The 13,835-nt window shown below is 40.4% G+C and overlaps 1 protein-coding gene across 6 annotated transcripts in view; it reads left to right on the forward strand.

Moving 5' to 3' along the window:
- LOC117186604 (cerebellar degeneration-related protein 2-like) overlaps positions 1-12,274 on the forward strand; it is a 400,431-nt gene extending 388,157 nt beyond the window's left edge. For 3 of the 6 annotated variants that reach the window (XM_033387594.1, XM_033387593.1, XM_033387595.1), the window contains one exon: positions 10,402-12,101. In XM_033387594.1, the coding sequence (XP_033243485.1) occupies positions 10,402-11,820 (1,419 nt within the window). In that variant the 3' untranslated portion in view covers positions 11,821-12,101. Of the gene's footprint in view, positions 1-9,934; positions 10,365-10,401; positions 12,102-12,125 lie in introns of those variants that run through there. The other 3 variants (XM_033387599.1, XM_033387602.1, XM_033387601.1) reach the window with 3 other exon arrangements.
- Positions 12,275-13,835: the final 1,561 nt, after the last annotated feature.

The following is a 13,835-nucleotide window of genomic DNA, read 5'->3' on the forward strand; positions in this document are numbered from 1 at the left end:
ACTTGTATTTTTTTTTTAAGAACTTTCGGATGTTTCGGATTATATATTTTTTCTTTCAATGTTTCGGCCTCGAAATAACCGGGGGAAACAACCGAGAGTCTCGAAGGACCAAAATGTTAAGACCTTAAAAGAAAAGTCTAGACATTTGCGAGCTGAGCTGTAAATTCAAACTAAATTTTATTCTTAAAATCAGATCCTTATATGTGATTTGACAATGAGGTAGGAGGTACAATTTCGTATTCTATAATTCGTTAGACCTACGCAAAGGGGACATTTTACTGCGGGTGTCTATTGCGGGTGCATGCTTACATTAGTGTTATTTTAGGAATGCATTGGTTAAGTGTGTTCTTCACTTGTGTTTTGTTGTAGTATCTTTTAATGGCTTACAGACCTTTGTTTACACCCGAAAAGTCATTATTTATCTACTTAATGTGATTTCTTTAGAGATCAGGATACATGAGTAAATGTTTACAATAATATGTTTATGTTTGAACATTCAGCAAGGGGCCGAAGTGGCATATTAGGGTTTTAATTTTGATTGAAGTCCAAAAATGAATAAAATCTCGAATCGTCTATATCGTGTGGTAAATCATTAAAAGATTCCCCAGAGCATTTCTGCTCAATATTGAAATTTCGTATCGAGGATTTCACAACAGGCCGAGTTAAAAGAAATCGCAGTTAGCGATTTGATTGCTGCTTAATGTTTATACGAGTTGCCGGAAATATCATGAAGGCAGTTTAGAGCATCCTTGAAAGATATGACCTCCGCTTGGAAGGCACTACAGTGGTCAGGGAGCCTGAAGAAGTGCCGTATGTCCAGCTGCTTCAGCTTCGATCCATCTGTGAAGATGTTTATGACCCAATCTGGGCCTTGTAGTCCCTCGAGCCATTCAAGGTCAAGGTTTGGAGTCATGAGATGGCATTAAGCGCATCATTTGGAGTGGTGCAAAGATTCATAAGGCGGCAGTTCGCTGAACTTTGCCCAGTTGTTTGGTATCGTAATTTTTAAAAGGGCTGGTCACCACACTGTAACTCCGTAAAGTAGTATTGGTCTAACTGTTGCTAGATATATCTATTGGACTATTCTTGGGTTAATGATCTATTTTAAGTCTTTTTCAATCTATCTTTCACGTTCATTCATTTTATATTGGGGGTTGAGGAGTAGGACCTTGTATTTATTTGTGAGTTCCGTTTTCGTGGGACTTACTCCTAGTCCGCATGATTCTGTCCATTCTGACAGTCGAGCGGGCTCTGCGGTCATTAGGTCCCGCTTATCGCTTTTGGCTCTGTTGAAGAAAGTCCTGCAGTTTGTTCTTGAGAGGTTCTCGATGTACCTGGGGTCGGAGAAGGAATGGTCGTCTAGCACTTTCCAACTCTTGACAACAGTTTGTGTCAAACAGTTTGTGGGACACTAAGATGAGGTCAATAACTTCCTATCGATTTTTTATTAGGGTCGTTACCCCGATTGCAAATCATTAGATTAGAGTTTAAGATATAGCTAAAGAGTGACTCTCGCCCTACGTTTGTGTCCGAGCTCCAGCTCACCACACCGAGCGTTGGCGTCGCAGCATATGTCCGAAATGTTGCTATCGCTGGCAAGCTTTCCTCGGAGCTCTAGGTCCGCCGTCGTGTTGTCGAAATTTGTAAAATTATGGAGCAGAAAGATATTTAAGTACTAACAGTGGTGGAGATTGATTTGAAATAGTCTCGGGGACATCTTCATAGCTCTACACCTTCCTCAATTACTTTCCAGTCGGTGGTCAGAAAGCTCGGGTTGTATCTCTCCAACATTATAAGGATGCGCATAGGCTCCTTCAGCTGGCACTCATAGTCTCGTCCTCGGTATACTGGGCACCTCGCTCCAGTCCACTGCAACGAGCTTCGCCCAACCATCCCATGTCTTTGCAGACTGGTGGGGTTCTGGGGTCTTTTTCGAGGAGCTAGAAGCAGCGGTCCGCCAATACCGCTTCCACCCACTTCCACTGGCTCCTGGGTATCTTCACCTCCACGCTGCCTTTGTCGAGGAAGCCGATCAGCGTCCTCTCCTTGGCAATCTGTGCAAAGGAGACGTTGGGCAGTACTCTGGAGAGCTTTGCAGGTCCTGGCGTCTCTTTTGAGCGCTGCCTTTTTGTTTAAGAAGCCACGTTTTTCTGCTGCAGGGTGAAGTCTGGTAGCACTGCCAAAGCCCACTCCATCTTCTTCAGCCAGTCGGCTTATAGGCTTACTTCTGTGCTCGCATGTTGCCGACGGAGTATGTGCATATACATATGTGCATATACAAAGTACATATATTCTTGATCAGCATCAATAGCCGAGTCGATTGAGCCCTGTCTGTCTGTCCGTCTGTCCGACCGTCCGTCTGTCCGTCCCTATCAGCGCCCAGTGCTCAAAGACTATAAAAGCTAGAGCAACGACGTTTTATATCCGGACTTCTGTGATATGTCACTGCTACAAGTATATTTCAAAACTTTGCCCCGCCCCCATCAGCCCCCACAAAGGGCGAAAATCTGTGGCATCCACAAATTCAAAGATACGAGAAAACTAAAAACGCAGAATCGTAGAGGATGGCTATATCTTCTAGAGTGCAAAATCTGAACCAGATCGTATAATTATCCCTTGATGTTACATCAGCTGGATTGTCTTCAGTTCTAACGTGTCCCCATTTAATTTCTTTGATTTTTGTTACTTTGTCAGTTCGACGCCTGATAAATTTGTCTTTATTGTCTCCATTCCTTATCCAGGCTAGAGTAATAGTAGAATCACTCCAGGCATAACACTCTACATTACTTCCAACCGCTATTTTCACCCGTTGAATTAATTTTTTCCAGAAGATGTGCTGCACAAAGTTCTAATTTTGGAATAGTTTTCCGATTCTTCTTTGGATTAACTTTCCTTTTGCTGGCTATTATAATTGTAGAACTATCTACCTTGGCATACACTACGGCAGCATAAGCCTTTTCGGATGCATCGGCAACCCATGAATTTGCATCGACTTATTGTGCTGAGAATTTAGCCATCTTGGTATCCGAATGCTCTCCAACTCTGTTAAACTATTTTTAAACCAATTCCATTCCCGAGTATCCTGTTCTGATAATTCTTTATCCCAATTGTTGTCTGTTTTTGAATAAACAATTTTCCGACAAGTGTCACTGGAGACAACCAGCCTAAGGGGTCATACATCTTGTCTAAGGTAGATAATACTATTCTCTTGTTATTTTTCTTAATTGATTCATAATGGAAATCGAACCTAAACTCGTCTTTAACCGGTTGCCATTGGAACCCTTCCGGGTAACTTCTTTTGCATGCTTTTTAGCATCCAGTATCTAGTCGGCACCTGTCATCAAGTCGTCCATATAAAAATCATTCTTTATGATTTCCCTAATTGCTTGATTTTTGCAATTATCCGCTATCGCAACAAGCACGCTAGTTGCTAAGTAGGGTGCTGAAGCTGTACCGCACGTAACGGTTGTAAGTTTATAATCTTTTAACTTTTCGTTTGGATTATCCCTCCAAATTATATGCAAATATTGTTGATCGTCTTTATCAACATTAATTTGCCGGTACATTTTTTCAATGTCCGCAGATATTACAAATGGCCATTTACGCCATTTCACCATAATATCGAAGATATCTTTTTGGACTCTTGGTCCAACCCACATGATATCATTTAAACTTTTATTGTTTGTGGTTTTTGCTGAAGCATCGAGAACCACTCTCAGCTTTGTCGTTAGACTGGAATCTCTTATGACTCCTTGATGGGGCAAATAATATTTCCCATCTTCTTTGGACTCTACCATATGTCCTAAGTTTTTATATTCATGCATAACACTTTACATAATTTTCTTTTAATGTTTTATTATTGCTGAGCTTTCTTTCTAAACTGTAAAATCACGCTAAAGCTTGTGGTTTTGAATCTCCCAGATCCTTTTCTTTTTTAAATGGTATTTTAACCACATACCTGCCATTCTCATCTGTTCTTGTTGTTTCCAAGAAATGCTCCTCGAACACATCTTTTTCTACATCATTCTTTTCACTTTCCAATTCCCAGAACCGTTCTAAGTCCCCAATTTCAATTGTTGTCGCCACAATAAATTTATCACCTTTTGATTTGGTGCAACCGGATATAATCCATCCGAATTCTGTATTTTGTCCAAGTAGTCCGTCTATTTTTACTACTCCGTCTTTTAAAATATGGGTATACAAATCTATCCCAATTATTACATCTATACTACTTGGTTTGTTAAAGTTAGGGTCTGCCAACACATATTCTTGCCACTTAGTTTTGTCAATATTGAAAGACTTTAAAGCTTTCATCAGTTTCGGAAGAATAATTGCTTCAATATTTAGAGGACCTTTATTATAATCACGAGTTTTTACCGATAAAGTAACTTTGTACTTTGAAGTGCAAGAGTCTGTAGATGACACTCCACTTACCTCGGTGTTCGCTCTTTTTATACCCGATACTCAAAATGAGTATTGGGGTATATTAGATTTGTGGTAAAAGTGGATGTGTGTAACGTCCAGAAGGAATCGTTTCCGACCCCATAAAGTATATATATTCTTGATCAGCATCAATAGCCGAGTCGATTGAGCCCTGTCTGTCTGTCCGTCTGTCCGTCCGTCCGTCCGTCCGTCCGTCCGTCCGTCCGTCCATCCGTCCGTCCGTCCCCTTCAGCGCCTAGTGCTCAAAGACTATAAGAGCTAGAGCAACGATGTTTTGGATCCAGACTTCTGTGATATGTCACTGCTACAAAAATATTTCAAAACTTCGCCCCGCCCACTTCCGCCCCCACAAAGGACGAAAATCTGTGGCATCCACATTTTTAAAGATACGATAAAACCAAAAACGCAGAATCGGTGAGGATGACCATATCTTCTACAGTGCTAAATCTGAACCAGATCGTATAATGATTATAGCCAGAATCAAGAAAACAATTTCATTCTTTAGATTGCTGAATCTGATGTTCCTGAAAAGGAACAAATCAATTTGCACTGGCTACGCAGCGCCCGACGTCACGCTCAGACTGATTTTCTGTCTCTCTCGCACGCACTCTTTGTCGTGTCGTTCAATATTAGCGGCGTCTGCCGGAGGAGAGCCATACTGACTAAGTATCGGGTATAACTGTAGAGTTGCGGTGTCCGCAGCAACTCACAACGTTCCACCTCGTTCGTACTAAGTTTAATATTTGCCCAGGTTCTTCTAAAAATATTGGAACATTGCGACCCACAATCAATGAGAGCTCTAAGGTTTTGATAGCCACCATTCCTTAACCTTACTTTTATAAGTGCTGTGGCTAAGAACGCTTGTTCTTTTGTCAAGCAAGTGTTAACATTTTCCCTCTTTTCGTAGGGAATATGGAGCATCGTATGATGAGGTTTTTTACAAATCCCACATAAAATTTCAGATAAGCATTTCTTATACATATCATGCCTACAGCATTTTGTGCAAAGGCGCTGTTTTTTAATAAACTGGCCTCTATCTATCAGACTCATTCCCTTAAACTTATAGCAGTTAATTATGCGGACAATTTTCTTTTATTTTACCATATTGCACTACCTTTTTTAATGGTTTCCACTCTTTATCCTGCGACGTGTAAAGAGAAGTTTACCGTTGTTCTAAAAATTCCATTACATCTGGCAATGCTTGGATCTCTTTTGTCCTTTTCATATGACTTTCATATAATTGTAAGATATCTTTGTTGAATTTTTTCAACACTATGTGCGCGAAATTCACATCAACTTCTTCTGTTAATTGTGACTTTAATTTGATTAAATGAATTGACTCATTTATAGAATCAGAAAACCATTTAATATGTTTCGCTGAATCGTGATCTAGCATTCGTAAGTCTAGTAAACGATTCAGCTGATCCGAAAAAATTTTTCGTTTATTTTCATACCGCTTGGTCAGCAATTCCCAAGCGGCATTATAATTCTCCAACGACCCAGTTATAACCTACCACACTCCGTGCCTCACCCTTTATCGCGATTTTCAAATAATTGAATTTTAGAGATGTACTTAGACTATCTCTGTTATGAATTATTTCACAAAATATTTGTGAAAAGCCGTCCCACACTTTTCCTTCGCCCGAGAATGTGCGTACTTCCACTTTCGGAAGATCAGGCAAATCGATATCTTCTTTTTTTATCGTTGCCCCTTTAGTATCCATGCTGTTTCCCTCAGCTACGATTTGCATCCTAACGTCTAGGTTGCTTAACATGCTTTGAATATCAAAGTCCAACTCGCCGATCTGCTCGTTGAAGCTGTCGTTTGTTTCATAGCTATGATAAAACTCAATTTTTAAGCTCAGTTTTACTGAGGAACTAAATTTTTTCCTTTCTCATTGTACACTCTCCCAGTTTAGCCTGATCAAACCTCTGCATGGTTTGCTCTAAATACGTCTTCAGGTATTCCACTATTCTGTCGATTCCCTCAGATACTTTTTCTATGCTATTGTCAATTTTGGGCTCTATGTCTTCCTACAAATTTCCAGTCTCCACTGATTGTAACTTTGTTATATCTACCTTCCCTTTCGTTAGGGTTTCATTATTTTTTGACTCTACATACTTTTTATGTATTTCCTTTATATTTTTAATCATTTTTTCGTACAGCTGTCTCTTACAGTAGTCATGATTGACTACTCCATATGCTAACAGTGCAGAATTATTGCCTGTAACTTTGTTCTTAAGGTCTCCTAACCTTTGGATTACATCGCTGGTCAAATGACCAGCTTCAATCTTTTTAATCTCCCTTGATATCGCGGATTGAGCCTCTAATAGCTTAATTATTTGTTCCGATAACATCTTACTTTAATTTGTTACTAATTTGGCTTAACAACAATTTGAGATATGAGACTTAGCTGATGAATTCTGCTTCTGCTGTTGTTGTCACTGCTGCCGCTAAAGTCGCTGTCACTGCTGCTATTGTCGATGCTGCTGATGTCGCTGCAGCTATTGTCACTGCTGCTGATGTCGATGCTGCTGGTGTCGATGCTGCTGATGTCGCCGCAGCTATTGTCGCTGCTGCTGGGGACGCTGCAGTTATTGTCGCTGGCACATTGGGCAGACACAAACCAATTTATTTATTTATTTTTTCACAATCACAGTTATTTTGCCACTTGTATTTTTTTTTTAAGAACTTTCGGATGTTTCGGATTATATATTTTTTCTTTCAATGTTTCGGCCTCGAAATAACCGGGGGAAACAACCGAGAGTCTCGAAGGACCAAAATGTTAAGACCTTAAAAGAAAAGTCTAGACATTTGCCAGCTGAGTTGTAAATTCAAACTAAATTGTATTCTTAAAATCAGATCTTTATATGTGATTTGACAATGAGGTAGGAGGTACAATTTCGTATTCTATAATTCGTTAGACCTACGCAAAGGGGACATTTTACTGCGGGTGTCTATTGCGGGTGCATGCTTACATTAGTGTTATTTTAGGAATGCATTGGTTAAGTGTGTTCTTCACTTGTGTTTTGTTGTAGTATCTTTTAATGGCTTACAGACCTTTGTTTACACCCGAAAAGTCATTATTTATCTACTTAATGTGATTTCTTTAGAGATCAGGATACATGAGTAAATGTTTACAATAATATGTTTATGTTTGAACATTCAGCAAGGGGCCGAAGTGGCATATTAGGGTTTTAATTTTGATTGAAGTCCAAAAATGAATAAAATCTCGAATCGTCTATATCGTGTGGTAAATCATTAAAAGATTCCCCAGAGCATTTCTGCTCAATATTGAAATTTCGTATCGAGGATTTCACAACAGGCCGAGTTAAAAGAAATCGCAGTTAGCGATTTGATTGCTGCTTAATGTTTATACGAGTTGCCGGAAATATCATGAAGGCAGTTTAGAGCATCCTTGAAAGATATGACCTCCGCTTGGAAGGCACTACAGTGGTCAGGGAGCCTGAAGAAGTGCCGTATGTCCAGCTGCTTCAGCTTCGATCCATCTGTGAAGATGTTTATGACCCAATCTGGGCCTTGTAGTCCCTCGAGCCATTCAAGGTCAAGGTTTGGAGTCATGAGATGGCATTAAGCGCATCATTTGGAGTGGTGCAAAGATTCATAAGGCGGCAGTTCGCTGAACTTTGCCCAGTTGTTTGGTATCGTAATTTTTAAAAGGGCTGGTCACCACACTGTAACTCCGTAAAGTAGTATTGGTCTAACTGTTGCTAGATATATCTATTGGACTATTCTTGGGTTAATGATCTATTTTAAGTCTTTTTCAATCTATCTTTCACGTTCATTCATTTTATATTGGGGGTTGAGGAGTAGGACCTTGTATTTATTTGTGAGTTCCGTTTTCGTGGGACTTACTCCTAGTCCGCATGATTCTGTCCATTCTGACAGTCGAGCGGGCTCTGCGGTCATTAGGTCCCGCTTATCGCTTTTGGCTCTGTTGAAGAAAATCCTGCAGTTTTTGCGTAGGATATCTATTTGTTTTGACCACCAGGGGGGGTTTCTTTTTACCCCCAGGTTTGTTTTGGGGCATGCTGCTGTGAAGGCTTTGTTGAATGCTTCCGTGAACGTGTTCACTAGACAATTCAAGTCGTCCTCTGTGTCCGGGCATGTTGGTACTTTAGAGGGGAGTAGTTTTTCCAGGGCTGTACTATATTTTTCCCAGTTGTCTTTCCTGGGGTTATAGTCAGTAGGTTTTGGGTTCTCGAGAGGTTCTCGATGTACCTGGGGTCGGAGAAGGAATGGTCCTCTAGCACTTTCCAACTCTTGACAACAGTTTGTGTCAAACAGTTTGTGGGACACTAAGATGAGGTCAATAAATTCCTATCGATTTTTAAATAGGGTCGTTACCCCGATTGCAAATCATTAGATTAGAGTTTAAGATATAGCTAAAGAGTGACTCTCGCCCTACGTTTGTGTCCGAGCTCCAGCTCACCACACCGAGCGTTGGCGTCGCAGCATATGTCCGAAATGTTGCTATCGCTGGCAAGCTTTCCTCGGAGCTCTAGGTCCGCCGTCGTGTTGTCGAAATTTGTAAAATTATGGAGCAGAAAGATATTTAAGTACTAACAGTGGTGGAGATTGATTTGAAATAGTCTCGGGGACATCTTCATAGCTCTACACCTTCCTCAATTACTTTCCAGTCGGTGGTCAGAAAGTTCGGGTTGTATCTCTCCAACATTATAAGGATGCGCATAGGCTCCTTGAAGGTAGTTGGCACCCATAGTCTCGTCCTCGGTCTACTGGGCACCTCGCTCCAGTCCACTGCAACGAGCTTCGCCCAACCATCCCATGTCTTTGCAGACTGGTGGGGTTCTGGGGTCTTTTTCGAGGAGCTAGAAGCAGCGGTCCGCCAATACCGCTTCCACCCACTTCCACTGGCTCCTGGGTATCTTCACCTCCACGCTGCCTTTGTCGAGGAAGCCGATCAGCGTCCTCTCCTTGGCAATCTGTGCAAAGGAGACGTTGGGCAGTACTCTGGAGAGCTTTGCAGGTCCTGGCGTCTCTTTTGAGCGCTGCCTTTTTGTTTAAGAAGCCACGTTTTTCTGCTGCAGGGTGAAGTCTGGTAGCACTGCCAAAGCCCACTCCATCTTCTTCAGCCAGTCGGCTTATAGGCTTACTTCTGTGCTCGCATGTTGCCGACGGAGTATGTGCCCTGCACTCCTCTCTTCGGCGTAAGTGTGGCGTTTGGTTTGGGCGCTTGTCGATGGCAAGTCATCCCCCTCCGCTTTACCAAAAGTTCGGGAAGCCTAATGTTACTAAGCTGCCTCTCCAAGGTGGCAGCTTCGGGAGTTGCCTTACCACCCAATCCAGGTTTGGGACCCCCTAGGCGCCTTTCATCTTGCAGGTTTTGCCTGCTGCAGAGCTGGTTGGGCTAGGCCCTCGGATTGCTTAGTGTTGACAATCTCGTTTTCTTTTTTTTTTAAATTTTTTTTTTTTACATTTTTTCCATGTTCATCCCTTGAAATGCAGAGAAGATGAACGGTCAGCCCCGGCAGTGATCCCCGAACATTCGCACTTAATTTGTTTTGGGGCTGTTTTAACTTTAAAAAAATTTTAATTTTTAATGACTATAAGCTCGGTCAAACATTGTTATTTATTTTAAGTCATAATTAATCGATACAAGTTTACTAAAAATATAGTCAGTTTGAATTAAAATTAAGAAAGAAAAAAGGTTTCAATTCGTTTTCGTGCAATTATCACACGATCGATCCAACGATCTATTTTCAAACACTATACAACCTTTGACCGCTAACACGCTTGCGTTAATAATAAATTCTGTACCCAGAATTTCATGTCCCATATCCGTTTGGTCTGTGACTTGAAATATCCGTCATTATACATATATACTGTATTGTAAAATAGATACTGAGAACTTACAATAAAAATATTTGTGTTTTGAGTTTTTATAAACATATTTTATTTATGTATATTTTTAGGAACGTTTTCGGCACTCACTTAATCTAAAAACCATAGATAACTCAAATCCTTATCGTGACTTGGTCGAGAAGTATGAGGCTTTAGTTGAGGTCCAGAGGACTTCAATTGCCTCCATGAACAATTGGGTTACCGACATAAACAATGACAAGGCAAACAAATTTAGTCCAAATATTATGCACCTGGAATCTGTAGGAATAGATGCCAACAAAAAAGTTGAAGTAGTTGTTGATAAATCAAAACAAGCTGTTGTGATGTCGAATAGTGCACTGGGACAGACTCAAACTGAGTTCTCAGAGGTTGAAACTTCGTCATCAGGGTTTTCAGATGACACAAGTAATAAGTACACGCAAACTGATGAGCACCCAGGATACTTTTTATGCTCAATTAGTGATGGAAAGGACTGTAAATTTAGTATTTACGACGATGTTAGTCCGATAGACTCCCACTTTCGGCACCGCCCTGAGTACAGAGAACTGTTTAAAGAGATATTTGGAGTGCTTAAAAAAGCCGCACAGAATAATGAAGTAGACGAAAAATTGCCATTGTTAGAAGACGAGTCTCATATTGTAAATCGAGTGACATCAAAAACCACGATAGTATCTACAGTAACCCCTGTGATCGAACAACAACTGGAGCAATTTATTGATGAAACTCAAAGCATAGCGTCATCCGTTACATCTAACCATTCTCTAGCCATTTCAGAGTGTATCACAAAAATAGAACGCAAGACAGCTAAAAAGCATATAAATGATTTCAGAAGTAATCAAAACAATTCACCAATGATCAAAGAAGCACCTAGTGCGCAGCTTAATATGTACAAGCTAAAAAAATCTGTATGTGAAACCAAAATTAAGCCCATTGAGGAAAATGGACGTATTCTTACTCCAATTAAGCGAGAACCATTAGAATATTTAACTGTGGGCGTAGGAATAAAAAAAAAAAACCGCCGTAAGCATAGAAATCTGTCGACATTTGGAGATCGTTTTGAGCGACAATTATGGGATGACATAGATAAGCGAAGTTCCAATAATGGTGACTATTGTGGTAATGTGAACTATATGCCAAAATCTTTTGAAACATTCAATACGGATTTGCGAGGCATTGGGCGCGATGTTCGTAAACGTACATCAGATTTGTGTAACAATTGGAATGGTTCCCAAGTGGTAATTTATAACCGAAATATTAACAAATCTCAATCTGCTAGTGGTCGTGTTATAGAGTTAAACGGCATTGAGTTTTATCATAATACTGTTTCACAAGAACTACACAAGCTTAAGAAACTGGATCTGTCTTACGCGGACGTACTGCGCCGTGCCGACACTTGTGAGCATATGCATTCAAAGTTTCGTAGGCAACGGCTGAACGAAAATGGCCTCAATGCGAATAACATAAAGAAAAATTATCAGCATCGGCAATAAAATCATTTTTTCGGTATTGATACTAGTGATTTGGTAGATGCAATAGGGCGACAAAAAATTGGATTTTACCAGACTAAAATGAATTCTAGTCTCTTTTTAAAATTGTCGACTTGTCAGTTTTAAATGGAATCGTAATCATGGATAATATTATTCTTTATTTTCCTATAACTTAAACAATCGTATATCAACTTTGTATCCTGACAAAAAGAAACCCCAAAAGCTATCAAACCATAATATAAGAAACGAAAAATTAATAAAGATCTCTGTAACATATATTAAAATTATTGCTTTTAATTTCTTTGCAGAAGGATCAAAATTTACACATAGCTATGTCGTTAGACTGGATTATTTTATGACTATGAATTATTTTATAAATATCTAATGGGGCAAATAATGTTTTCCATATTTTTTGGACAACCATATGTCCTAAATTTGTATGTTCATGCAGGAACTTTATATAATTTTCTTATAAGTTTTTATTATTGCTGAATTTTTTTTCTGACAGGAACCGTAACGATTATAATTTTTATAAAAAAAATTAGGGAAAAAAGAATTATTTTTTGGATTAATTAAAAAAAATTTTTGAATTAATAAAATTAGTTTATATGATATGATTTTGTATATAAAAATTAAGTCATAACATTTATTTTCAATTTGTATTATATAAATTAAAAATAAATGTTGACTTCTGTGCAGGGCAGCAGCTGTAACAGGTCAACCGAGCTGTTAACACCCCAGGCTAACAGCCTGTTATCGCTGCTGGATACCGCGTTCAGTTGACAACTGGCTGTTAACTGAACGCGGTACCCAGTACCCGGTACATCACCCTCTGCCTGGCTCTCGCTCTCCCGGTTCTGCGCGCTCTCACGATCCGCACGTCGCTCACCAGTCTTAGCATGTAGCATGTAAGAATCAGCTACGTTTTTCCTCCCCGCTACAAGCTGCCGTCGTGCATATACGCGCGCCTACAATTTACATATATACGGAAATACATGGAATACATTTATTGGAACCACTCTGACATCTTCATTTGGATATTTACCCACTCGTCGCTGGATACTCGCTACGGTGATCCGCCGTCCTACAAACATTGGTCCTTCGAGCCGAATCTTCTCCAAACCAAAAGGAAAAGTGCACCCCAGCCAGCATCGGCGGATCATTCCAATCCAAGATAAATACAATTCGTCACTTCCCCATCTCCAGCGCCTCCACTTGTTGGTTCTCCGTTTATCGAGTGCTAGTATGCACCCACAACCCCATAACAAGTAAAACGTTCGTGTTCCAAGTTCCGTAGTCTGTGCATGCAGTTGCGCCACAGTGAATTTACAATAATTCACCCGCAGCGATCTCAATCCTATCCGCCGACTAATAGGCCAGCCGCCACATACATACATACATATATACATCGACATATGTACATATGTATATAGCTATCGCTCTAGCTCCAAATTAAACCATACCTCGTTCTGCCAACGGTTGTGGTCTCCCACTTTTCCAAAGGTTTAACTTGATCCGAGCTAGCTCCTGCGTTCCGCCTCAGTGCTCACAATATATAGCTGTCTGTAAATACTATTCCTACCTCTCCCAGCGAGTTTTGAGCCGCGTCCTAATTAATACGGCTTTCTCAGCTACATCAAATCGCGAAACAAATGCCAGAAGGTGACAACAAGTTTATCCAAAACCCACAGTTTATAACTGTTTCCACTGGTTTATGCGTTCAACATCCATTGAATGCGCCCGAGTGCTAAATACACAGTGTTTTTCTTTTGGTATTTTTCCGATAGGCTTCCAACACACAAAGAAATAAATTCCTTCTGCACACCATTCGCACATCCCACTACCTAATTCGTTGCAAAGGTAAACGGAGGAACACACTCTTCGTATCCAGCCAAGGTGGAGGACATCCGCCCCACACTTCCGCATCCGATTTGTGTGAGCGCCGAATATGCCAACAGGTCGTGACGAGAGCACACAACTTCTTCCGGTGACCTCTCCAAGTGTCAAAAAGCCACGCA

This window comes from Drosophila miranda, chromosome XR (assembly GCF_003369915.1).
Source record: "Drosophila miranda strain MSH22 chromosome XR, D.miranda_PacBio2.1, whole genome shotgun sequence".
Lineage (NCBI taxonomy): Eukaryota > Metazoa > Arthropoda > Insecta > Diptera > Drosophilidae > Drosophila > Drosophila miranda.